At 42.5% G+C, this 27,261-nt stretch overlaps 3 protein-coding genes across 3 annotated transcripts; 1 reads left to right on the plus strand and 2 right to left on the minus strand.

Annotated features, from left to right (window-relative positions):
- Nucleotides 1–1,574: 1,574 nt before the first annotated feature.
- Nucleotides 1,575–4,997, minus strand: LOC148341640 (uncharacterized). The gene is made up of 2 exons (XM_088287904.1): nt 4,991–4,997; nt 1,575–2,987 (listed from the first exon to the last, which is right to left on the minus strand). Exons 1-2 carry the CDS (start codon nt 4,995–4,997, stop codon nt 1,741–1,743), a joined length of 1,254 nt encoding a protein of 417 aa, XP_088144030.1. The 3' UTR covers nt 1,575–1,740.
- Nucleotides 4,998–11,387: 6,390 nt separating this feature from the next.
- On the minus strand, nt 11,388–18,462 carry LOC148341641 (uncharacterized). The gene is made up of 3 exons (XM_088287905.1): nt 18,458–18,462; nt 14,504–15,348; nt 11,388–11,425 (listed from the first exon to the last, which is right to left on the minus strand). The coding sequence occupies exons 1-3, from the start codon at nt 18,460–18,462 to the stop codon at nt 11,388–11,390; spliced, it is 888 nt and encodes a 295-aa protein (XP_088144031.1).
- Nucleotides 18,463–23,855: 5,393 nt separating this feature from the next.
- Nucleotides 23,856–27,125, plus strand: LOC148341642 (uncharacterized). The gene is made up of 2 exons (XM_088288715.1): nt 23,856–24,251; nt 25,600–27,125. The coding sequence occupies exons 1-2, from the start codon at nt 24,131–24,133 to the stop codon at nt 26,811–26,813; spliced, it is 1,335 nt and encodes a 444-aa protein (XP_088144841.1). The 5' UTR covers nt 23,856–24,130; the 3' UTR covers nt 26,814–27,125.
- The last annotated feature ends 136 nt before the right edge of the window (nt 27,126–27,261 follow it).

A 27,261-nucleotide genomic window follows, 5' to 3' on the forward strand; every position in this document is an offset into this window, starting at 1 on the left:
CAGTACTTCTATCACTGCAGCATTTCTACCATTGCAGGACGTTCACTATTACAGTACTTTTATCATTGCAGTATTTTTCTATTGTTGCAGTACTTTTCCTATTACAGTACTTTTTCCATTGCAGTATATTTTATCATTGCAGTACTTTTTAACATTACAGTACTTTTATCATTGCAGTATTTTCTATCATGCAGTACTTTTCTATCATGTCAGTACTCTTACCATTACAGTACTTTTATCAGTGTAATATCTTTATCATTGCAGTATTTTCAATCATTCAGTAGTTTTTATCATTACAGTGTTTCCCCCTCTGTATAATGGACAGGCATTAGGAGTGTTTCCTTACACTTAGATACGTTTATACTGTGTATATTTGCATGCGTTTTTATGAATGTCTGCTGCTAATGTTATACATTAACGGCTACATTACGCCGCCGACTCTGTGTGATCTATATCTTTGCTGCTGTAACACTTCAGATTTCCCCATTGTGGGACTAATAAAGGACATCTTATCTTATCTTATAAAGAGAATTACTTCCCATATCTACATTAGGCCATTTAAAAATACACAACTTTTTTTTTCATTTATTTCAATTTATATTTAAGCTTGCTTATGTAATAATACAACATTTATTCAATTATTTTAATATGCAAAATTAGATCAATATTAATTTAAACCTTTTTATTTCACTCTTGATTATTTCTTAACATATTTGTTCATTTGAATATGTGTACAATTTAAATTATTCCATCCATCCAGCCATTTTCTGCCGCTCATCCAGGGTCGGGTTATTGAATTAATTTAATACATAAGTATTTTTTATATTTCAATATTTATTTCAAGATTAGGACTCTTCTCAATGTGTTCAATATTTATAAAATGTTTCTATATTTCTTATTAATTGCATTAAGTCTGTATGTCGTTGCTAATTTTACATTTTAATATTTCCCGATTTCATTATATAAGCAATCCAAAGTAAAAAAAATATAATATAGCATGAACAAAAATATTTGGTATATTTGACAAAATGATAGTTTTTTCCGAAGTGAGATTCTGCTGAGCAACAAACCCCAAACACTTGTTAGAGCTCAACCTAGAAAGTGTATTTAGCCAGTCATAAATTTATTCAGAAAGCGAAATATTAAATGTATGTGAGGGGATATTCGAAGAGTTTGAGTTTTGTTCAATGAACCATACATATACGAGCCAGCCAAACACAGCGAGAAAACCAGCGCTGACTCCAGTCGCCATCAAGTTGCCAACTCCTGACATTCCAAAACCTTTGAGAGAAATTGAGACTATTTGCGTTTCTCTTTCTGGTTCTTTTTATAGTTCAACTTCGAGATCAGTTTTTCACCTTTTCACACAGCGTAATGAAGGCCAGTTGAGCAAGTGGAACAAGTGATTTAATTGATGATTGTGGAAGGCAACGATTTCATAAGCACCGTTTCTTCTCACACCGTTTCCATTAGGTACGATTAAACAGACAACTGAAAAGCATAATGTTAAAAAATGTTATTCCAGGCAAAGGCAATAAATTTTATTTACATGTTTGATGTTAACACACAAAAAAACTCATCATCACTCAGACACATTGCTTCTTCTGGCACTGATCACATTGGCCTTGTGTCAATAAAAGAGCTTTGCAAAATTCAATTTCATCATATTTTATTGAAAATCACATTTACATCTTACCACAAAGAGTCGGTTCTTTCATTTTTTTTTTCTTTTTTTAATCTTCAAGTATCGCTGCAATTCTCACCAGCACAATTGTGTCTCTCAGCATGCTGTTTAGTGAAGAATGTTTTAGCACAAACGCTGCAACTGAATGGCTTGTCTCCATTGTGTGTTCTTGTGTGGCTTTGTAAACTTGACCTTTGAGAGAAACTCTTGGCACAAACTGAGCAGGAAAAAGGTTTTTCTCCAGTGTGTGTTCTTGTGTGGCTTGTGAAATGCGACTTTTGAGAGAAACTCTTGGCACAAACTGGGCAGGAAAAAGGTTTTTCTCCAGTGTGTGTTCTTGTGTGGCTTGTGAAATGCGACTTTTGAGAGAAACTCTTGGCACAAACTGAACAGGAAAAAGGTTTTTCTCCAGTGTGTGTTCTTGTGTGATTTGTTAAAAATGACTTTACATTAAAGCTTTTGCCACAAACTGAGCAGGAAAAAGGTTTTTCACCACTGTGCTTTCTTATGTGGTTTGTTAAATGCAACTTTTGAGAGAAACTCTTGCCACAAACTGAGCAGGAAAAAGGTTTTTCTCCACTGTGTGTTCTTGCGTGCCTTGTGAAATTAGAATTATGGGAGAAGCTTCTCCCACAATCTGAGCACGAAAAGGGTTTTTCACCACTGTGTGTTCTTGTGTGGATTGTTAAATGAGAATTTTGAGAGAAACTCTTGCCACAAATTGAGCAAGAAAAAGGTTTTTCTCCACTGTGTGTTCTTGTGTGCCTTACTAAATGAGTCTTTCGAGAGAAGCTTTTACCACAAACTGAGCACGAAAAGGGTTTTTCACCACTGTGTGTTCTTGTGTGGTATGTTAAATTTGATTTTAGAGAAAAGCTTTTACCACAAACCAAGCAGGAAAAAGGTTTTTCTCCACTGTGTGTTCTCGTGTGCGGTTTTAACGACAGCTTTGAAGTTAATGAGTCAGTGTGACATGCCCTTTCACCTTTGGCTTGCCCATCATCATCATCATCATCATCATTAGTATCATCATCATCGTCATGAGCGTCTGATGTGCCCTCATTTTGTGCTTGTGATGGCCCCCAGTGGTCTTCATCACCTTCTGTTGTCAAGTGATGACTTGAGCTGCTGCTTGTCGGCTCCGCCCCTCTTTTGTCCTCACTCTCATCCTTGTTTTCATCTTCAGTCTTTATAGGGAAAACGTTCAGTGGTGACTTGTTGATCTCCTCCTCGTCCTCCTCCTTTTTGATGTGAGTCAAGTCTGGCTCCTCTTTCACAGAACGGAGATCGTATACACTGACGTCTGCGGGACACAAAAAGACAAATTTGGTTTGGTCAAGTCAAAGTTCAGGCGGCGACTGTCTTATATTATTTCTCCCGTGCTACCTTAACTTGTGCCTGCCGCACACGGAGCAATGCATGCGACCCCGATTTGGACCAGACCATGGGGGCATTTCACAAAATTACGTCCTACGATGTAAACCTCCTTTTAGCAGCACAACAGTGATAAACGAGCATTTAAAAAGGAAGCACGTTGCGGCTGATGCCCGATTTCATTCCTGACATAGTCACAGACGTTTCTGGAAGCGAGCTGAAGTTAGCACACACAGGCTATTGTGTGCGTCTGATGGAACACCTGTTGTGGGACCCTAAGATATTAATGGGGGGCCACTGGGGGCCATCGCAACATAATGTCATTGATAAAATAGGAATCCTTCAAGCGAAATATGTTTTCAAGTATTTCATTTTGCATTTATGGATAGTTTCATCGTGGGTACTTTTTGCTTCCATTATAATCTGGATCCCTAAAAGAATTCAAGGAGCCCTGGCATCAGAGTCGCTATTTATTGTATGATTTACGTTACTTTTTTTTAACCCAAAATGACATTTATCCTGCGAGTAAGTTCCGACATTACCCTTTTTATTTTTATAAAATTTCTGTTTTGAAATAAATTTTAAAACAAAATTACGTTTGAAGAGTAAAAGTTCTTCCACATAAGCATTAAGCAACAACACTTTCACTCTGACTTTCATGTTGACATATTTGAATAATGACCGTATATTTTAAAGTTATCCAATATGTATTAAAATTAGACTAAGATACACCATAATAATATTAGAGTTCACTTAATTATTTTGTACCTGCAATGATGCATAACAGCCATAGGGTGTCAGTAATGAGTAACAAAGTAACACAAGACCTCCCACTAATACGTCATCATTGCCATTTGGATAAATTACCAGGAACTATGAGTTGCAGTGGAGATGCAAACCACCTGGGCCACAGGAACTTTATTACCAGGAACTAAATGTTCCTGGACTTGTTGGTAGAAAAGGGGGTTGTGACGTTCTCCCTTTTTAAGCCCATAGTAAGCCAAAGATGCAGATGCATTCCTTGCAGCATGTGCTTGTTCACTGATGAGATCCGTGCAACCCTGGATGGATGCATTCAATGTATTTTAAATGTTTGGATGGGGTGAAACTACGCACATGTGCACAAAACTTGAATTACACCCGACGAAGCCAGTACAAAGTTAATAAATAAATAAATAAGACCAATACGTACTTGATTTTTTTTTTTTTAACTTAATATTTTGTGTTTTATCCACTAAAATTGATCAACCGCCATTAATGTTTTCGCCGCAGTGTGCACATATTTTAGATTCAAGCAGAATTCCTTCCGTAAGGAATTGCTTGAACAAGATATAAAAAACAGAAAATGTAAAATGTTAAATAATCAGTTCAAATTTGATACTGGGAAAAACATGGAGTTCACCCCCCCACTATTGGTTATTCTTTGGCAATTATTTTGTGCACTGATTTAATTTGGCATAAACAAATGCTCAGCAGACCTGCAAGTAAAAGTCAATATTTAAAAATAAAACGGCAATAACCTTGAACGCATTTCCCCAAACAACTTAATGTTGTGATGCATATTTTTAACGATAGAAAGTCGTTCTTTACAAAGCAAATGAGAGTCGGACGGGTACAAACCTGCTTTGTGTAGCACAACACGAGGCTGGTTGCAAACTTTGCCCAGCGATTGAAGATGTTGCTCGTTCTCTTCTTTTATTCCACAAAGTTCCTCTTTGTACTTGGGTGTCGTTCTTGCACACATTTTCAAATGATAATTCCCAAAAATCCGCACTTGATCTCTGCTTGGCGATGAGTCATGTGCCTCTTTTTGTTAGCGGCTAGCTAGCTAACAAGGTAAGCTAACTACGCCGAAAAGCATCAACGCGCGAAAATGAGATTATCGGGACACAAAGACTTAATGAATTATATCGACGTCCTTGAGAGTAGCACTGGACATCCTGTGAAAAAATTACAGTCAGTTCCACACTAAATCAGAAGAATTTAGCGGTGGGTGTTTTTGTTCCGGTGTTGACGGGTCGGTGGATGTGGTCGAGGCCCTTCGCAAGCTGCGCGCTTGCTAATGACGTCATGCTTTAAGCACGTATTTTTCAAATATATTTCTTTGCCTCTGTGTTTGTTCTGTTTTGATATATATTTTATATAACATTTTAATTCGGTTGATGAAAAAAATAACAAAATAACTAAATTAACGCCGCATTCGCGAGTCAGCTCCTACGTCACTTCCGCCTATTTCCCGAGAAGCCGCTGCTGGAACAGCAGTGGGACGTTTACGTTTCTCCTACGGAACTTGCAACAATGCTGTGGTTCAATCGGGCTGCAAGATTGTATGAATATAATGTCTGCATATACTAGCAGTGCTTCTCAATTATTTCACACCCGCCCCTACCAAGAAGAAAAAGATTCGCGCCCCCCCACCACCACCAATTTGTTTTCTGTCTTTGTAGATTGATATTAGATTGTCAATAAAATATCCCTTAACTAAGCTAAATTGACAAGAAATATAATTTTGAGAACTATTATAGTGAGGATCTCGAAGCTCAGTACTCTGTTGTGCAAATATTGATGAGATGACACATATTTGTCATGTTATTGTTGGAGTTGGGTCACCGTGGAAATAAGAAGTAGTTAGTAAATCAACCTTTAAAAGCCAAACTTCCTCCAACGCGTCTTCGTTTTTTTGTACTCAAGAAGAAAAGGGTCAAATAAAGACTCAACAACTGATTAGAGGTCCGATATTTAGTTTCTTCCATTTCTGGAGTTCAGGAAGTACAAAGATAGATATCTGGGTGGCTTTTTCTTCATCTCACGAGAAACTGCACTCGGGCGAGCACAGTCGAAAAATGCGGGCCATCTTTCAGCCCGCTTCAGTCTTTATAGGAGTTTTTTATGTCAAGGGTAATGTAGGTTGAATCGGTCGTCCTCGCTACCTCCCACGGCACGGGTCCACGTTCAAGGGAAGGTCCTCCCCAGGTTAATCATCGTCTGGATAGTTGATTCCCGTCTGGTCCCCAAGACTGGCACGCCAAGGCTGGCCTTCTCCGGCGGGCAGTCCCTCCGTCTCTCTCTCCGCTGGCATTCTTTTGTAATCTTGTCGGTGTGTGCGCGTGTATGTGCAAGTGTATGTGCAGGTGTATGTATATGTCTGTGTGTGTGTATGCGTATGTGCATGTGCTCCGATCTCCAATTGTTATGTCTTTCGGAATGTGTTTTTCTTTTGATAGCGTCTGTGTGAGTCCTCCAGTGCCCAATTTGGTATATTTCCCTCTACAGCCCATGTGGAGAATGTGCTTCGTCGTATTTGTCCATGAAGTGCTGTGAATGTGAGGGCAGCTCATGGAAATGCTATGTGTAGAGGTTATTTTAGATTCCATTAGTTTCTTCTTATTTTCGTTGTTCAACCTCTTCGTTTGGTGGCGAATAAAAACAACTTTTTACGCGTGAACAAACACTGATGGTCGAAGCACGGCAAAAAGACCGTGTTGCTCCTTCGCCATCATCTTTATTTCTTCTTCAACCAAAAAACACTTTCTTCTTCGTGCATTACAGTAAATAAAGAATTGCGCCCTCTAACGTTGACACATTTCACTCCACAAATCAAAATAATTACAAAAGACAAAGAAATGTATAATTTCTTCTCACAAACATACAAATGGCAAAAAACAAATATTTGCAATCATTATCCATAAAAATATAAACATTTGTGAAATGGCGCTAACAACTCATATTCACAGACACAAAAGACAAGGGCCTGGAAACCCTCAGTGTTGAGAGAACACTATATCTGCAAAGGTAGGCCCCGCATTGTCTCCCTATACATTGATGACGGCGCTGAAGAAAGCGGACACAGAGACTGTGACTGAATAAGTCATCAGAGCTGAACAGAATATCATTATATTATATGGCGAGCGAAGGGTTGATGATGGCAATGATTATGAGAGGGCTACGGGAAAAATATAAGCCTTTCACGTTAATGGTGACGCACGACTCAATGGACGTTTCGCTGGGGGAGTTCAAGGCCAAATTATGGAACTCCGAGGCAGCGGAAGACAAAGGATCGCTCGCCGAGGAGGCCGGAGGGACAGTGATGAAAGCACGGGCGGCGCAAAAGAAGAAAAGCAGACCGCCGACGGAGCTGGCGTGTTGGCGATGCGGCGAAAAGGGTCACCGTAAAGATGACTGCTCAAAGACTAGTTGGTGTAGTTTCTGTTAACATACAGGACCAGCGGACAAAGCATGCCGGAAGAAGCGCGGACAGAGCGCCCGGTACGCGTGCGTCCAAAAAGGCGGAGACGATGACGCCGGTGGCAGCCATGAAATGCAACATGATGACGCCAGGAGCGCAACCGGAGGTGAGGATTACTCCTTCAAGACGGAGACTGAGAATACCAACTGGACAGCACAGCAATTTCAACAAAAGGTACTGATTGTGGACACAGGTGCATCGTCCCACTTTATGAACGACAAAAGATGGTTTAAGAACTTTGTGAGCAATTTCAGGCCGGAGAAACACAGCATGGGGCTCGCAGATGGGAAACGTGTTTTTGGGCTGGCACAAGGCAAGGGAAACGCACAGGTGTGTCCAATAGTCAGTAAGGGGCGTCGGTGTAAAGTTACGTTCAAGAACGCCCTCTACATCCCATCCTTGCCTCAAGAACTGTTTTCCGTGAAGCGAGCTACAGCTAAGAGTGCCAAAGTGTTCTTCAGGGAAGGCGAAGACGTTCTTACGGCGCCTGATGGTCCAACATTTGTTATTTATTATGTGTATAAAAGAATGTACTACTTGAAAACAGAGTGTGATAAAAATGGTGTGTGTAAAGTCAGCCATGATATTCAGACATGGCACGAGATAATGGGGCACTGCAACTATGAGGATATATTGAAATTGCAAAATGTAACAGTTGGCATGCACATTAGTGGTGCGAAACACAAGCCTGATAAAGAATGTGATGTATGCATAAAAGGGAAGTTCACCCAAACGAGAAACCGAAATCCAACTGACAAGGTAAAGACATTGCTAAAACTGGTGAACACAGATTTAGCTGGTCCGATTAGCAACAAATCCATTGATGGTTTTAAGTATGTGCAATCTTTTACAGATGTGTATACAGGTGCGGTGTTTGTTTATTTTTTGAAAGCAAGGATGATGGCGATGCTCTTCAAGCTACCAAGAAGTTCTTATCTGATGTAGCACCATATGGCACTGCGAAATACATACGGTCAGACAATGGAACCCAGTTTACAAACAGAGACTTTAAGACACTGCTACGATAGAACAATATGAGACATGAAACCTCCTGTCCTTATTCCCCACACCAGAATGGGGTAGCTGAGAGGGAATGGCCGACTCTTTTTGATATGGCTAGGTGTAAGCTTATTGACTGCAACTTACCAAAGAGCCTGTGGCACAATGCTGTTCAGGAGGCGGCATATATAAGAAATCTGTGTTTTAATAAGCATACAGGCACCACTGACAGGAAAAATGTGTCATTTATCAAGGATGCACAAGTTCGGGTCAATATGCTATGCCTATCAACAAGACAGGATTAAACTAGACTTTAAGTGCGAAAAAGGACACTTTGTAGGGCACGACAAAGGCAGTCCAGCCTTTCTAGTTTATTATCCAGTGAGGGAAAGGTGCAAAAGCACAGACTGGTAAAGTTTGTCAGCAAGACAACATGTGAAAATGAAACGCTGACTTATGAGTTAGATCTGCAACCTAGAGTGAGTTGTGAAGTCAAAGACACCCCACAACCTCGTGCGAGCACAGACATACAAACTGGTGGTTCAAAACAACCAAAAGATGATGATGACAAGCACCCTAAAGGGACACCACAGGTCCCAAGTAGTGGGAGATATCCTACTCAAGAACGAAGACCACCGGGTTATCTAAAAGATTACACTCAAGACAGCAGTGAGGAGGATGACAGTACACTCGTTAGCACAGACTACTGCAACAGAGTAATGTGCAATATTCCCCTAAACTTTAAAGAGACCTGAACATCAACTGAGTCAAAAAAATGAAAGAAAGCAATGGAGAGATGAAGTCCTTAGAGGAAATCCACACTTTCACTTTGACTAAATTGCCAGATGGCAGAGAGACAGTGGGAGGAAAGTGGGTCTATTCAATCAAGGAAGGCAGTGATGGACGTGAGATGTACAAGGCCAGGTTTGTAGTGAAAGGTTATAGCTAGAGAGCAGGAATAGACTATGGTGAAATATTCTCACCAACAGCAAATCTGACTCGTGTACGGGTGGCGATGCAAAAGGCTGACGTAAAAACAGCTTATTTGCACGCACCCATTGATAGAGAAATCTACATGGAACAACCTGAGGGTTATGAGAAAGGAAGAGATGGGCTAGTGAATAAGCTGGAGAAGTCCATTTACGGCCGAAAACAATTTGGACGTAATTGGAATTTATTACTTCACAAATACCTAATCGGGAACAAATTTATCCAGAACCCAGCAGACCACTGTGTATACACGAAAGAGTCTAAAGTAGAAGGGAAAGTGATAATTGTTATCTGGGCTGATGACCTCATCATTGCCGCCAATAACACAAAAGTGGCTTCGAGGAAGTGAAGAGCATGCGATCCACCAAGTTTAAAATGAAGGACCTAGGCAGGTTAAAACATTTCCTTGGCATGGTCTTCAGCCACTCGGAAGGCCGTGTAAATGTGACACAAAACAAGTATGTAGAAAAGATCCTAAACCATTTTGACATGTAAATGTGTCGAACAAGGGAAACACCCTGCGAACAAAAACTAGACTACACTGAAGATGCGCCGAGAATGACTGATGTAAAAATGTACAGAGAAGCGGTTGGCAGTCTCATATATTTGGCCACCGGCACACGCCCTGATCTATGTTTTGTGGTGAGCCGACTATCGCAACATTTTTTCTGAACCCACAGATGAGCACTGGATCACGGTCAAACATGTCTCGCGTTATTTCAGAGGTACAACCGACGGACAGCTCTGTTTCAGAAAGAGCAGTGAGGGTCTAGGCCTTCGAGCTTACAGTGATGCAGATTGGGCGTCAGACGCTACTGACGGATGCAGTACCACGGGGTATTGTGTGAGTATGTGTGATGACAGTGCACTGGTCTCATGAAGGACCAAGAAACAACAAACAGTAGCACTATCTACCTGTGAGGCAGAATACATGGCTTTAGCCCTAACAATACAGGAGTGTATTTATTTGGAACAACTGTTAAAAGGTATTGATGACTATGTGTACACGAAAACTATCATTCATGAGGACAATCAAGGGGCTATCGCACTTGCGAGGAACCCTGTATACAGGCAGAGGTGTAAACATGTGGACATCAAATATCATTTTATTAGATCCATTATAAAAGACGAGAAGATGATACTTGTTTACTGTCCCACAAATGACATGGCAGCAGATGTTATGACCAAGCCTGTTACCAAATCTAAATTGAAGAAATTTACAGGGGTCCTGTTTGGCATGTAAATATTTGACATTCAAATGTCATGTTATTTTTTTATGTCTTTGTGAAAGTTGTACAGTATACAAGCCATTCATAAGTGGGAGTGTTGAGTGTTATTGTATGACTGCTTGTTACTGTAATGTGCTTATTTGCCACAAGGGGTGCTGTCGCTAACAGACGATGCCATGTTAGGCAGGTGTTCAAGCCTTATTTCTCTCTCTCTGCTTTTGGCTCTGGAGAAGAGCAGTTCGTGTGTGTTGCTGAAATAAACTACGCCAGTTGGCTAACGAGAGAAGTTGTCTACATATCAGAATTATTCTTCTGCTGCGACTGGGCATCAAGGTATAATCCTATGATGCCACATGACCATGGATTTTATCAGATGTTATTCTACATTTGCCATGACGCAACTTTATTTCAATACATAGTGCACATATCATGTTGCAGTGGAGTGAACTGTGCTGAGTGTTTGCAGTGTGGGGGGTGATACAGGGGGGCCTCTCTACTGCAGAGAGGGGCTTCTAGGAATTGGCAGGGCGGTGGCACTTCTTCAGAAGTGAGGATGAAGTAACCAACGTCGTGATGAGCCCTGATAAGAAGAAGTTGGCCCCAAAGTCTGACGCAAACAACAACATGCGGGGTCCTGATAGAAGATGTTGACGTCAAAGTCAGCTGCAGTCAGCTGCGACCCACGGCGACACGCCAATGATGAACCGGACTAAACCATCTTTTGAGAAGAGGAACTGTACCACCCTTTAGTGTAATCTGATTTCTTGAAGTGTAATCTGATTCCCCGATGTTATAAGAGGGAATGTGTGAAAAGCATTGACGAACAGGGGGGAGATAAAGTTGTCAAATAAACTTTGTTAACCTCTCAGTATCCACTTGGGCTGTGCGTCTTTCTCCTTCCAGCTATGAACCCGATATGTCAAATTGGCGAACCTGACATATAATTGGTCCTTCGAGAGCCGTGAACCCAACATACTGGAAGCGTCCGGGGGCGAAGCCGACGACCGGGGACAATCGTGGCCACGACGAGGATTTCTTTTTTTTTTCCAGGATTTATTTTTCTTTTCCCCTTTTTCTTTTTGTTTTTTTGTGTTTCTTTTTTTGGACCTGGTCCTCGACTTTGCTGCTGGAAGGCTGAAAGTTGAAGGGAGGCTGCGGAGAGAGACGTTCAGCTCATCTTGGGTGAGTGTGTCATTTCCGAATGGGATAAATGTGGGCATTTGAAGGGGTACGTAGTTAAATTCCGTGGGGATATTGGAGGGCGGACTCCACTACGAATAGACAGAGTAAGTCTTTAAAACTGTGTAAAACCGTAAGAATACTAGTCAATGTTACGTGAAGAGACAGAGATAGTCTATAAAACTGATAGAGGATAACAGGGGTGTATCCTCCACGCGCGTTTGAAGGGGGAAAAATAAGGGGAAGAGAAATAAGGGAAAAGAGAGAGATAAGGGGAAAAAGAAAAAAGGGGAAAAATAAAAGTCAAGAGGGAAAATCAAGGAAAAATAGGGGGAAAAATAGTGTGAATGAATAAGTGTGTGTGGCGCTATGCGATAAATGGATACATAGAAATGGTTGCCCCCCCCCGAAATTTTATTGTCGTTGGGCTGAATGTCATTTTCCAATGAGAACATGAGGGTTTAGTGTCTGTATGTTTATCAGGGTGCAATATTAGCTTCGCCAGCAGAGGGTGCCTAGGACCTTGCTCATCAGAGCCGACGCTGACTACCGTAGCAGAAGAACAGTCAATTTGTGATGACGCAAGAGAAGCTACGCTTCAAGAACATTTCTGAATGTTACTATTGTGCCCTGACAGGGAGAAGTGCTGCTGATTGGAGAAAAATAAATACGTTGCACGGCAGATGAGTTGGCCCATCATTTCAAGCTGTGTAACATGTGCATGGAGGCTTGCAACCTCATTTTGGAACGGGAAATTTAACTAACAACTGTCTGGGAAGCAGAAGCTTGGGAATTACCTAAAACAGAGTAATTGTCAACCTGTTCAGGGATTGGAGAACAGTTAAGGGAAACATGGGGAAATCAAACAGTAAAAAGCTAGAAAAAAAGGATCCGAAACAACAATTGACGTGTAAGGACTAGAAATTTATAGAAAGCCAATGTCCGGAAAAAGTAAAACATTTAAACTTATGCTTGCGTAATGAAAGCCAGTTGAGCAAGTGGAACAAGTGATTTTATTGATGACTGTGGAAGGCACCGATTTCATAAGCACAGTTTCTTCTCACACCTTTTCCATTAAATACGATTAAAAAGACAACTGAAAAGCATAATGTTAAAAAATATGTATTAAGCTGACCAGCGAATTCATGTTATAACAAAAAAACAAATATTAAAACTTATTATTTTTTTATTCCCCAGCCATTATTTTTGTATTTATTCAATTACTTCGACTTTTACCTGCTGGTACGCCATCCGGTGTGCCCTGTGAATGTTATGATCCTCCAGCAGAACTGGAGGGTTGAAGAGGACTCTCCAAACGCAGACACGGAAAAAAGGTGGTGATACAAAGATAGTGTAGCGACTTTGTAAATAGTTCAAGGGTTCTGTGTTTTCCTCTTTTCTGTGGAGGCTGTGAAGGCAGCAGGGGAGTGAACTTTATGTTGTTGTTGTGTTGCTCTCTCTCTGATCGGCGTGGTTGCGGCCAACAGCAGCCGTTTTTGGCTTAATAATAAAAGCGTTCGCTGATGGACAAATTGGCCTGATATTATACAACGTTACAATATTTATTATAATCACAATATAGTCAGTGTAATCAGCGCGTCTCGCAGCAGCTGATGGCATGGCGCGAGACTATCGCTGGAGGAACGCCCACACAGCTGAAAAAACAAAAACACACGCGGCATGACAGGCACGGATCATGACAGTGAAATGAAAGGTGGCATTCTTCATTTATTTATTTATTCATTTATTCATTCATAACTGACAGCCTCGCTCTCCGCCGTTGCCCGGGCGGAAGGTGCTCCTATTCGGCTTAACTACCACGCACGCCGGCCGGTCTCCTTCGGAGCTCACGCACGGTCCCGAACGAAGCCAAATGTCGCCGCGCGAGTGCCCGGGCGAAAGTTGTTTATCTTCGGCTTGACAGCCACACACGCCGGCCGGTCTCCTTCGGAGCTCACGCACGGTGTCCGATCGTGTACGTCGCCACCAATCGTGTCCGGGGGAACCTGCTCTTCTTCGGCCACTCTCTTCTTCGTCCACTCTCCTCTTCGGCGCACGCCGGCCGTCTAACCGCTTCAGCGCCCCCTTGTGCCGCTCGGCGAAACTACAATGTTCCCGAATATTTTTTAGACCCGCGAAGCACTGAACCCGCAAAAGGTGAACCGCGAAGTAGCGGGGGTTCACTGTATTAAATGTATGTGAGGGAATATTTGAAGAGTTTGAGTTTTGTTCAATGGACCATACATATACGAGCCAGCCAAACACACCGAGAAAACCAGCGCTGACTCCAGTCGCCATCAAATTGCCAACTCCTGACATGCCAAAACCTTGAAGAGAAACTGAGACGATTTGCGTTTCTCTTTCTTGTTCTTTTTATAGTTCAACTTCTAGATCTGTTTTTCACCTTTTCACAACGTAATGAAGGCCAGTTGAGCAAGTGGAACAAGTGATTTTATTGATGATTGTGGAAGGCACCGATTTCATAAGCACAGTTTCTTCTCACACCTTTTCCATTAGGTACGATTAAAAAGACAGCTGAAAAGTATAATATTAACAAATGTTGTTACAGGCAAAGTTTCCTTTACATGTTTGATGTAAACACACAAAACAAATCATGATCACTCAGACACATTGCTTCTTCTGGCACAGATCACATTGGCTTAATGTCAATAAAAAAGCTTTGCAAAATTGAATTTATCATATTTTATTCAAAATCAAAATTTACATCTTACCACAAAGAGTCAGTTCCTTCAGTTATTTGTTTTCTTTTTTTTAAGCTTCAAGGATTGCTGCTTTTCTCACCAGCACAATTGTGACTCTCCGCATATTGTTTAGTGGAGAATTTTTTAGCACAAACGCTGCAACTGAATGGCTTTTCTCCAGTGTGTGTTCTTGTGTGGTTTCGTAAATACGACTTTTGAGAGAACCTCTTGGCACAAACTGAGCAGGAAAAATGTTTTTCTCCACTATGTGTTCTTGTGTGTTTTGTGAAATTTGACTTATCAGAGAAACTTTTGCCACAAACTAAGCAGGAAAAAGGTTTTTCTCCACTGTGTGTTCTTGTGTGGATTGTTAAATCAAACTTTTGAGAGAAGCTTTTACCACAAACCAAGCAGGAAAATGTTTTTTCTCCAGTGTGTGTTCTTGTGTGGATTGTTAAATTTGCCTTATGAGAGAAGCATTTTCCACAAACTGAGCAGGAAAGAGGTTTTTCTCCAGTGTGCGTTCTTGTGTGGATTGTTAAACTTGAATTTTGAGAGAAGCTTTTACCACAAACTGAGCAGGAAAAAGGTTTTTCTCCAGTGTGCGTTCTTGTGTGGATTGTTAAACTTGAATTTTGAGAGAAGCATTTTCCACAAACTGAGCAGGAAAAAGGTTTTTCTCCACTGTGCGTTCTTGTGTGGATTGTTAAACTTGAATTTTGAGAGAAGCTTTTACCACAAACCAAGCAGGAAAATGTTTTTTCTCCAGTGTGTGTTCTTGTGTGAATTATTAAATATGACTTTCGAGAGTAACTTTTGCCACAAACTGAGCAGGAAAAAGGTTTTTCTCCAGTGTGCGTTCTTGTGTGGATTGTTAAACTTGAATTTTGAGAGAAGCATTTTCCACAAACTGAGCAGGAAAAAGGTTTTTCTCCAGTGTGCGTTCTTGTGTGGATTGTTAAACTTGAATTTTGAGGGAAGCTTTTACCACAAACTGAGCAGGAAAAAGGTTTTTCTCCACTGTGCGTTTTTACGTGCCCTTTTAAAGACAGCTTTGAAGTGAATGAGTCAGTGTGACATGCCCTTTCACCTTTGGCTTGCCCATCATCATCATCATCATAATCATCGTCATGATCGTCTGATAATGTGTCCTCATTATGTGCTTGTGATGGCCCCCAGTGGTCTTCATCACCTTCTGTTGTCACATGATGACTTGAGCTGATGCTTGTAGGCTCCGCCCCTCTCTTGTCCTCACTCTCATCCTTGTTTTCATCTTCAGTCTTTATAGAGACAATGTTCACTGGTGACTTGTTGATCTCCTCCTCCTCCTCCTCCTTTTTAATGTGAGTCAAGTCTGGCTCCTCTTTCACAGAACGGAGATCGTTTTCACTGACGTCTGTAGGACACAAAAAGACAAATTTGGTTTGGTCAAATCAAAGGTCAGGCGGCGACTTTGTATTATATTGTTTCTACCGTGCTACCTTGCCTTGTGCCTGCCGCACACGGAGCAATGCGTGCGACCCCAACTTGGACCGGACCATGGGGACACTTCACAAAATTCCGTCCTACGATGTAAACCTCCTTTTAGCAGCACAACAGTGATAAACGAGCATTTAAAAAGGAAGCACGTTGCGGCCGATGCCCGATTTCATTCCTGACATAGTCACAGACGTTTCTGGAAGCGAGCTGAAGTTAGCACACACAGGCTATTGTGTGCGTCTGATGGAACACCTGTTGTGGGACCCTAACTTATTGATGGGGACCACTGGGGGCCATCACAACATTATGTCATTGATAGAGTAGAAATCCTTCAAGCAAAATATGTTTACAAGTATTTCTTTTTGCATTAAGAGACAGAACTAAATATTCCTGGGCTTGTTGGTAGAAAAGGGGGTTGTGACGTTCTCCCTTTTTAAGCCCATCCTAAGCCAAAGAGATATATATACAGTGGAACCTCGGTTGTCGACCATAATCTGTTCCAGAACCCTGTTCGAGAACCGATTTGTTCGAACACCGAATCAAATGCAATAGTTGTACGCACTACTTTTCTTTTTTCGCTAGTAGCAGCTTTGTTGCTTGCACTGACCTTCTTAGGAGGCATGATTAGGGGCTAAAACACTTCCCAGCACGTAGCACGCGACAACAATTGGTCAATTGGCTGCTCAGCATCCCACCCTCGCGTGCTCACTCACGCGTTATACCGGCGTTCGAACTCCGATGTTTGTTCGAACTGCGAAGCAAGAATTTCTCTATTTTTTTTGTTCGAACTCCAATTAGTTCGACCTCAGAGTCGTTCGAGAACCGAGGTTCCACTGTATATATATACACAGTGGAACCTCGGTTCTCGACCATAATCCGTTCCTGAACCCTGTTCGAAAAGCAAATTGTTCAAACACCGAAACATTCCTTTGCTGCTTGCACTGACTTTCTTTGGAGGCATGATTAGGGGCTAAAACACTTCGTACACCTATATAAAACGCGAGAGCAAAACGCAGCACGTCCGCACGCGACAACAGTTGGTCACGAAGAGAGCAAGAGAGCGATCTACACCCGTACGCCGCTCAGCATCCCACCCTCGCATACGCACTCACGCGTCATACCGGCGTTCGAACTCCGAGGTTTGTTCGAACTGCGAAGCAAGAATTTCTCCATTTTTTTGTTCGAACTCCGATTAGTTCGACCTCAGAGTCGTTCGAGAACCGAGGTTCCACTGTATATATATTTTTTTTTAAGCATTTTTGAAGGTGTGCCGCTACTTCGCGGATTTTCAGTTTTTGCGGGTGGTCTCGGTCCCCATTAACCGCGATAACCGGGTTTTTACTGTCCTTCCAACTGACTCCTTCCGCGACTCGCACACTCCCCTTCTCTTCTGGTCAAGTGCGCAATCTCCCTTCTTCAAGTGCACACTCTCTCACGTCATCAATCGGGATTGCGCGAGACATCCCGCGACCGACAAAATAAGCACATTGTCCATTACATGCGCCACACCAATCAAAGGTAAGCAGTATTAACAATACAGCAGAATGTCAAACGATGCACAATTATTAACCATATAACTGTGTATATCATAAAGCCATCACAATTAACATTAGTTCGGAAAATATCCCCTTCTTAATCACAACTCAAAGGGATGATTCTATAAACATGCGAACCTTCAGAACACCCATGAACACGTCAACTATAATTTAGCTATTCTTTTTTAACTAACTAATACAGTGATTCTCAAATAGTGGGGCGCGGTGCGATGCTAAGGGGGGCGCATGAATTGATGACAGTGCTCCACACAGCCAGCAGCTAATCATATCACAGCGGGGCGTGTCCTATTTTTCCACTTTTGTGCTGAACAGACTGCAGTTTTCACCCAGGAAATCCATTCAGCACGACATTAAAAAACGACAACGCCGTTCATTCTTCTCGTCTAACAAAAAGAAGCACACGAGTTATCGCTAAGCAGAGATCAAGTGCGGATTTGTTGAGATTGGCGTTTGAAAATGTGTGAAAGAACGACACCCAAGTACAAAGATAAGATAAGATAAGTTGTCCTTTATTAGTCCCACAATGGGGAAATTTGAGGTGTTACAGGAGTAAAGATATAGATCACACAGAGTCGGCGGCGTAATGTAGCCGTTAATGTATAACATTAGCAGCAGACATTCATAAAAAGCATGCAAATATACACAGTATAAACTTATCTAGTGTAAGGAAACACTCCTAATGTCTGTCCATTATACAGAGGGGGAAAACACTGTAATGATAAAAACTACTGAATGATTGGAAATACTGCAATGATAAAAATATTGCAATGATAAAATTACTGTAATGGTAAAAGTACTGCAATGGTAAAAGTACTGTAATAGTAAAAGTACTGTAATAGTAAAAGTACTGCAATGATAGAAAAATACTGCAATGATAAAAGTACTGTAATGGTAAAAGTACTGCAATTATAAAAGTACTGCAAGGATAAAAGTACCGTAATAGTGAACATCCTGCAATGGTAGAAATACTGCAGAGATAGAAGTACAGTAATAAGAATAATGTAATATAAACAAAATACATCATTGGTCAATATTAAAGTACCCCTTGGGTGAAAGTGCAGTAGCGGTTTATATTGCATCCTAGGACTGCACAATTGCACTAATGCCCGCCCGTTTGTAGGCCTGACCCAATGTTCTTGTTAAAAAGTCTGACAGCAGTCGGCAGGAAGGAGCGGCGAAATCTCTCTTTGGTACAGCGAGCGTGTAAAAGTCTATCACTGAAGGAGCTGTAAAGTGTTCTCAGAGTGTCATTGAGTGGGTGGGCTAGGTTGTCCAGCATTGATGACAGTTTTGCCGGCCCCCCACTGACTCCACAGAGTCCAGGGAGCAGCCCAGGACAGAGCTGGCCCTCCTCACCAGTTTGTCCAGTCTCTTTTTGTCTCGGCCCGAGATGCCTCCTGCCCAGGAGACCACTCCATAGAAGATGACTGATGAAACCACCGAGTCATAGAAGTTCCTGAGGAGTGTTCCCCGAACGCCAAAGGACCTCAGCCGCCTGAGTAGGAAGAGTCTGCTCTGACCCTTCCTATAGAGAGCGTCTGTGTTGTCGCTCCAGTCCAGTTTATTGTTCAGATGAACACCCAGGTACTTGTAAGTTGAGACCCTCTCAACGTCTGTTCCCTGGATATTCACTGGTGCAGGTGGAGAGTGCAGACGCTTGCGGAAATCCACCACCAGCTCTTTGGATTTCCCAGCGTTGATTTGGAGGCGGTTCTGCTGACACCAGTCCACGAACCCCTGCGTAACCCCTCTGTACTCCCGATCGTCATCGTCAGTGATGAGGCCGACAATCGCAGAGTCATCAGAGAACTTCTGCAGGTGACAGGTTGTGGAATTGTATTTGTAGTCCGAGGTGTAGAGGGTGAACAGGAAGGGAGCCAGCACAGTTCCCTGCGGCGCTCCCGTGCTGCAGAGGAGCACGTCAGACACACAGTCCTGTGTTCTCACGTACTGTGGCCGGTTTGTGAGGTAGTTGTGAATCCATGTGATGAGGTGGTGGGCCACTCCCGCCTGCTCCAGCTTGTCTCCCAATAAGGCGGGCTGGATGGTGTTGAAAGCACTTGAGAAATCAAAGAACATGATCCTCACCGTGCCCCCCGCCTTCTCCAGGTGGAAGAGTGAAGTGTGGAGCAGGTAGATGATGGCATCATCCACACTGATGCCAGGCTGGTATGCAAACTGGAGTGGGTCCATTGAGGAGCTGACCAGGGGGCGCAGATGGACGAGGACCAGTCTCTCCAGGGTCTTCATCAGATGAGACGTCAGCGCCACTGGTCTGAAGTTGTTGAGCTCCTTCGGATGGGGTGTCTTTGGAACCGGAACCAGGCAGGATGTTTTCCACAGCTGGGGGACTCTGCCCAGCTTCAAGCTCAGGTTGAACATGTGCTGGACGATTCCACACAGCTGGTCTGCGCAGGATTTGAGGAGCTGGGAGCTGATCCCATCTGGGCCTGCCGCCTTCCTCGCCTTCATCTTCCTCAGCTGGTTCTTCACCTGAGATGTTGTGAGGAACAAGGCTGAGCAGGAGGAAGTGGTGGTTGTCTGATGAGGCTGGGAACTGGAGCCTGTGGAGAGAGAGAGGGGCGAGAGAGGGGGAGAGAGGGTCTTGTTCGCAGTGGCAGGAGGGGTGGGTGGGGGCTGCATCAGGGAAGCCTGAGCGGGGTCAGACATTTGATCAAACCTATTGAAAAATAGGTTCAACTCATTTGCCCACTGAAGCCCCCCCCCCCTTCTGGGTCTTACCTGCTTGTCCGTGGCCTGAGATGGTCTTCAGGCCCCTCCAGACATCCCTGGCATTGTTCCGCTGCAGTTGTTCTTCCATCCGCATCCTGTAGGACTTTTTCCCCTCTCGGATCCTCCTTCTCAGCTGACGCTGCACTCTCTTCAGCTCGTCCTTGTCGCCTGAAACAAAAGCCCTCTTTTTCTCCTTCAGGAGAGCTTTAATGTCCGGTGTGATCCAGGGTTTGTTGTTGGAGAAACATCTTACAGTCCTGGTGGGAATGGTGTTCTCCATGCAGAAGTTAATATAGTCTGTAACTGTGTCTGTTAGACCATTAATGTCCTCACCGTGAGCTTCGCTGAATACCTCCCACACAGTTGTGTTGAAACAGTCCTTCAAGGCCTCCTCGGCTTCTCCGGACCATCGCTGAACTGTGCGTGTCACAGCTGGCTGCCTGCGGACGAGAGGTTTGTACACAGGCAGGAGAGCAACCAAGTTGTGGTCAGCTTTGCCCAGCGGGGGGAGGGGCAGTGACGTGTACGCCTCCTTGGTGTTGGCATAGAAGAGGTCCAATATTTTATTGTCTCTGGTTTGGCATGTTACATATTGTGTGAATGAAGGCAGAGAGGAGGAAGGAGAAGCATGATTGAAGTCACCAGAGATAAGGAACAAGGCATTTGGGTGCTGTGTTTGTAGCCTGCTCACAGCTGCATTCAGTACATCACAGGCTGTCTCACCGTTAGCAGAGGGAGGCACGTACGCCGCTACCGCGATCACATGACTGAACTCTCGCGGTAAATAGACCGGACGCATGCTAACAGCTATCATCTCAATGTCCCGACTGCAAAGTTGATCCTTAACAGTTATATGCCCAGGGTTACACCATCTATCATTAACAAACACAGCCAGCCCTCCCCCTTTTCTCTTACCGCTCTCCAGTGTCCTGTCCGCGCTTAGTATTTGGAAGCCGTCCAATTCCACGACGGCGTCCGGCGTTAGCTCTGTTAGCCACGACTCCGTGAACACCAGCAAGCTAGCCTCCCGGAAAATCCTCTCGTGCCGGGTTAGCGCTGTTAGCTCGTCCATTTTGTTGGAGAGGGATCGAACATTCCCCATAATAACGGACGGGAGGACGGGGTGATATCGTCTCCTCCTTGCCTGGCGTTTAGCCCCCGCACGACATCCCCGTCTCTTCCTCCTCAGCTCGCGGGGAATATCGGGTCTCGCTCCGGGAGCCCACGCGGGGTTAGCACGGAGTGCTAACAGCTGATCTCTTGTGTACACGATCGATCCGTAGCTCCGAGTTTCGTCTCCGGACACGATCGCGCAAAAAACAGCCCCCAACAGTAGTAAAACCACCGCAAGTTGGATGTCCATTGCTGAGGTGAGGTAAAAATAAAATAAAAAAGGGTAAAGGGAAAAAACACACGAAAAAGGCTCAATAGTGAGCCACGCTGCTGTAAACAGGCAGCCACTCGCGCGGCGCCGGAACCGGAAAAAGTACTTTAATATTTCATTATTCGTTTTAGTATTCATTAAACTACAATAATTCACTATTAATTACAAGAGTTATTGAACTGTTTTAGGAATAATTTAGTATTCAATGTTTAATTGCTACAAAATTTACTTTTTAAATTTTTGTTTAACCATTTTGTTCAATCTTAATCTTATGGAAAATTATTTAAGAAGCACCAACACAATGTTTTTAAAGATAAAGATAAAGATGTCCTTCAATAGTCCCACAATGGGGAAATTTGCAGTGTTACAGCAGCAAAGAAATAGATCACACAGAGGCGGTGGTGCAATGTAGCCGTTAATGTATGACATTAGCAGCAGACATTCAGAAAAAAGCAAACCTATGCAAATATACACAGTATATACGTAAATACACAAATCCCCATGTGTATATACACACTTACATCCCACAACATATACAAGTGTAAGGAAACACTCCGAATGTCTGTCTATGGTACAGAGGGAAAATTAATAAAAATGCTGCAATGATAAAAAAATACTGCAATGATAGAAAATACTGCAATGATAAATGAAGGATTGTATTATGATTGCTGGCATTATTTTAAACACTTACAGGACAGAAGGTCAATTATTTAAATTAGCAGGTTCATATTTAGGGAATATGATAAACATTGATGAAACAAAAAGCATTTATCAAATGGAACTAGAAGCACGGGTCACAAGAATGACTGGGATGGTAGGCCTGATGTTTACTGATTTATTATATTATTCTCATATGCTAAATTTATAGTACTTAGTTTAAATGTATGAACTTGAGTGAAATTCTCAGTAGTGAGAATAGATTTGCACACATAGCATTTCCATGAGCTGTCCTCACATTCACAGCACTTCATGGACAGATACGATGAAGCACATTCTCCACATTGGCTGTAGAGATGCAAACATACCAAATTGGGCACTGGAGGACTCACACAGACGCTATCAAAAAAACACATTCCGAAAGACAGAACAATTGGAGATCGGAGCACATGCACATACGCATACACACACACAGACAAATACATACACCTGCACATACACCTGCACATACACGTGCACATACACGCGCATACACTTGCACATACACGCGCACACACCGACAAGATTACAAAAGAATGCCAGCGGAGAGAGAGACGGAGGGACTGCCCGCCGGAGAAGGCCAGCCTTGGCGTGCCAGTCTTGGGGACCAGACGGGAATCAACTATCCAGACGATGACTAACCTGGGGAGGACCTTCCCTCTGACGTGGACCCGTACCGTGGGAGGGAGCGAGGACAACCGATTCAACCTACATTACCTTTGACATAAAAAAACTCCTATAAAAACTGAAGCTGGGCTGAAAGATGGCGCACATTTGTCGACTGTGCTCGCCCGAGTGCAGTTTCTCGTGAGATTAAGAAAAAGCCGCCCAGATAGCTGTCTTTGTACTATTTCCTGAACTCCAGAAATTGAAGAAACTAAATATCGGACCTCTAATCAGTTGTTGAGTCTTTATTTGACCCTTTTCTTCTTGAGCACAAAAAACGAACACGCATTGGAGGAAGTTTGGCTTTTAAAGGTTGATTTACTAACTACTTCTCATTTCCACCGTGATCCAACTCCAACAATAACATGACAAATATTTGTCATCTCATCAATATTTGCACAACAGAGTACTGAGTTTCGAGATCCTTACGATAATAGTTCTCAAAATTATATTTCTTGTCAATGTAGCTTAGTTAAGGGATATTTTATTGACAATCTAACATCAATCTACAAAGACAGAAAACAAATTGGTGGTGGGGAGGCGCGAATCTTTTTCTTCTTGGTAGGGGCGGGTGTGAAATAATTGAGAAGCACTGCTAGTATATGCAGACATTATATTCATACAATCTTGCAGCCCGAGTGAACCACAGCATTGTTGCTTCGTTCGTTAGGAGAAACGTAAACGTCCCACTGCAGTTCCAGCAGCGGCTTCTCCGGGCATAGGCGGAAGTGACGCGCGAGATTACTCGCCAATGTGGCGTCAATTTAATTATTTTGTTACATTTTTTTTATCAACCGAATTAAAATATTATATAAATAATATATTAAAATAGAACAGCCAGGGGTAAAAACAAACACAGAGGCAAAGAAATATATTTGAAAAATACGTGCTTAAAGCATGACGTCATAAGCAAGCGCGCAGCTTCCGAAGGACCTCGACCACATCCACACCGAAATAAAAACACCCACCGCTAAATTCTTCTGATTCAGTGTGGAACTGACTGTAATTTTTTCACAGGATGTCCAGTGCTACTCTAAAGGACGTCGACATAATTCATTAAGTCTTTGTGTCCCGATAACCTCATCTTCGCTCGTTGATCCTTTTCGGCGTAATTAGCTTAGCTTGTTAGCTAGCTAGCCGCTAACGAAAAGAGGCACATGACTCATCGCCGAGCAGAGATCAAGGGAGGATTTTTTGGGATTGGCGTTTGAAAATGTGTGAAAGAACGACACCCAAGTACAAAGAGGAACTTTGTGGAATAAAAGAAGAGAACGAGCAACATCAACTGCTGGGCGAAGTTTGCAACAAGCCTCGTGTTGTGCCACACAAAGCAGGTTTGTACCCGTTTTACTCTCATTTGCTTTGTAAAGAACGACTTTCTATCGTTAGAAATATGCATCACAACATTAAGTTGTTTGGGGAAATGCGTTCAAGGTTATTGCCCTTTTTATCTTTAAATATTGCCTTTTACTTGTCGGTTTGCTAAACATTTGTTTATGCCTAATGAAATCAGTGCAGAAAATAAATGCCACAGAATAACCAATAGTGGGGGGGTAAACTCCATGTTTTTTCCCAGTATCAAATTTGAACTGATTATTTAAAATTTTCCACTTTCTGGTTTTTATATCTTGTTCAAGCAATTCCTTGCGGAAGCAATTCTGCCTGACTCTAAAAAATGTGCACACTGCGCCGAAAACGTCAATGGCGGTTGATCAATTTTAGTGGATAAAACACAAAATATTATTATTTTTTTTTTAAATCAAGTACGTATTCAGTGCAGAAAATATATGCCAAAGAATAACCAATAGTGGGGGGTGAACTCCATGTTTTTCCCAGTATAAAATTTACATTTAAAATAACAAAATAACATTTTCTGGTTTTTATATTTTGTTCAAGCAATTCCTTACGGAAGGAATTCCGCCTGACTCTAAAAATGTGCACACTGCCGCGAAAACGTCAATGGCGGTTGATCAATTTTAGTGAATAAAACACAAAATATTAAGTTTAAAAAAAAAAAAAAAATCAAGTCCGTAATGGTCTTATTTATGAACCTCGGGTGGCCCTGTCGAGTTTTGTGCACATGTGCGTAGTTTCACCCCATCCAAACATTTAAAATACATTGAATGCATCCATCCAAGGTTGCACGGATCTCCTCGGTGAACAAGCGCATGCTGCAAGGAATGCATCTGCATCTTTGGCTTACTATAGGCTTAAAAAGGGAGAACGTCACAACCCCCTTTTCTACCAACAAGCCCAGGAACATTTAGTTCTATCTCTAAATGCAATAAGAAATACTTGTAAACATATTTCGCTTGAAGGATTTATTTTCTATCAATGACATTATGTTGCGATGGCCCCCAGTGGTCTGCATCAATATGTTCGGGTCCCACAACAGGTGTTCCATCAGACGCACACAATAGCCTGCGTGTGCTAACTTCAGCTCGCTTCCAGAAACGTCTGTGACGATGTCAGAAATGAAATTGGGGATCAAAAGGGAGGTTTACATTGTAGGATGTAATTTTGTGAAATGCCCTCATGGTCCGGTCCAATTCGGGGTCGCACGCGTTGCTCCGTGTGCAGCAGGCTCAAGTCAAGGTAGCACTGTAGAAAATAGGACAAAGTCGCCGCACGAGCTTTGACTTGACCAAACCAAATGTGTGTTTGTCTTTTTGTGACCTACAGACGTCTGTGAAAACGATCTCCGTTCTGTGAAAGATGAGCCAGACTTGACTCACATCAAAAAGGAGGAGGAGGAGGAGGAGGAGGAGATCAACAAGTCACCAGTGAATGTTCTCCCTATAAAGACTGAAGATGCGAACAAGGATGAGAGTGAGGACAACAGAGGGGCGGAGCCTCCAAGCAGCAGCTCAAGTCATCACGTGACAACAGAAGGTGACGAAGACCACGGGGGGCCATCACAAGTACATAATGAGGACACATTATCACGCTCTCCTGATGATAATGATGATGGGCAAGCCAAATGTGAAAGGGCATGTCACACTGACAGTTGGGTATGTTCTCACTGTGGGAAATCATTAACTTCAAAATTCTCTTTAAAACGGCACATAAGAACACATAGTGGAGAAAAACATTTTTCCTGCTCAGTTTGTGGAAAATGCTTCTCTCAAAAGACGAGTTTAACAGAACACACAAGAACACACACTGGAGAAAAACCTTTTTCCTGCTCAGTTTGTGCCAAGAGTTTCTCTCAAAAGTCAAATTTACGAAGCCACACAAGAACACACAGTGGAGAAACCCCTTTTTCCTGCTCAGTTTGTGGCAAGAGTTGCTCTCAAAAGTCGCATTTAACAAGCCACATAAGAACACACACTGGAGAAAAACCTTTTTCTTGCTCATTTTGTGGCAAGTGTTTCACTCAAAAGTCAAGTTTAACACAACACACAAGAACACACAGTGGAGAAAAGCCTTTTTCCTGCTCAGTTTGTGGCAAGAGTCTCTCTCATAAGGCGCGTTTAACAGAACACACAAGAACACACAGCGGAGAAAAGCCTTTTTCCTGCTCAGTTTGTGGCAAGAGTCTCTCTCATAAGGCGCGTTTAACAGAACACACAAGAACACACACTGGAGAAAAACCCTTTTCCTGCTCAGTTTGCGGAAAAAGTTTCTCTCGAAAGTCTACTTTAGTAAAGCACTCCAGAACACACAGTGGTGAAAAACCTTTTGCTTGCTCGGTTTGTGGCAAAAGCTTTACTGTAAAGTCAACTTTAACATATCACACAAGAACGCACAGTCGAGAGCAGCCTTTTTCCTGCTCAGTTTGTGGCAAGAGTTTCTCTCTAAAGGCAAATTTAACAAGCCACACAATAACACATAGTGGTGAAAAACCTTTTCCTGCTCGATTTGCGGAAAAAGTTTCTCTCGAAAGTCACAATTAACAGCGCACTCAAGAGCACACACTGGTGAAAAACCTTTTTCCTGCTCAGTTTGTGGAAAATGCTTCTCTGTAAAGTCAACATTAACAAGCCACACAAGAAAGCACGCTGTAGAAAAACCTTTTTCCTGCTCAGTTTGTGCCAAGAGTTTCTCTCAAAAGTCGCATTTACGAAGCCACACAAGAACACACAGTGGAGAAAAGCCATTCAGTTGCAGCGTTTGTGCTAAAGAATTCTTTTCTAAAAACGGTGCTGAGAGACACGATTGTGATGGCGAGAATAGCAGCGATCCTTGAAGCTTAAAAAAAAGACGAAAAAAACTCAAGGAACTGACTGTTTGTGGTAAGATGTAAATGTGATTTTGAATAAAATATGATAAATTGAATTTTGCAAAGCTCTTTTATTGACACTAAGCCAATGTGATCAGTGCCAGAAGAACCATTGTGTCTGA

Source organism: Idiotropiscis lumnitzeri, chromosome 2 (genome assembly GCF_059441095.1).
Source record: "Idiotropiscis lumnitzeri isolate Australia: NSW breed Sydney's pygmy pipehorse chromosome 2, RoL_Ilum_1.0, whole genome shotgun sequence".
NCBI classification, from domain to species: Eukaryota; Metazoa; Chordata; class Actinopteri; order Syngnathiformes; family Syngnathidae; genus Idiotropiscis; species Idiotropiscis lumnitzeri.

What these genes read in the sequence shown, in the direction of transcription:
- LOC148341641 (XM_088287905.1), bottom strand. An exon ending in GGAGAGTCACAATTGTGCTG is followed by an intron (nt 11,426 to 14,503) that starts GTGAGAAAAGCA and finishes TCGGGTTCATAG; the next exon opens with CTGGAAGGAGAAAGACGCAC.
- LOC148341642 (XM_088288715.1), top strand. Translation starts at nt 24,131, where the DNA reads ATGTGTGAAAGAACGACACCCAAGTACAAAGAGGAACTTTGTGGAATA. An exon ending in TGTTGTGCCACACAAAGCAG is followed by an intron (nt 24,252 to 25,599) that starts GTTTGTACCCGT and finishes TGTGACCTACAG; the next exon opens with ACGTCTGTGAAAACGATCTC.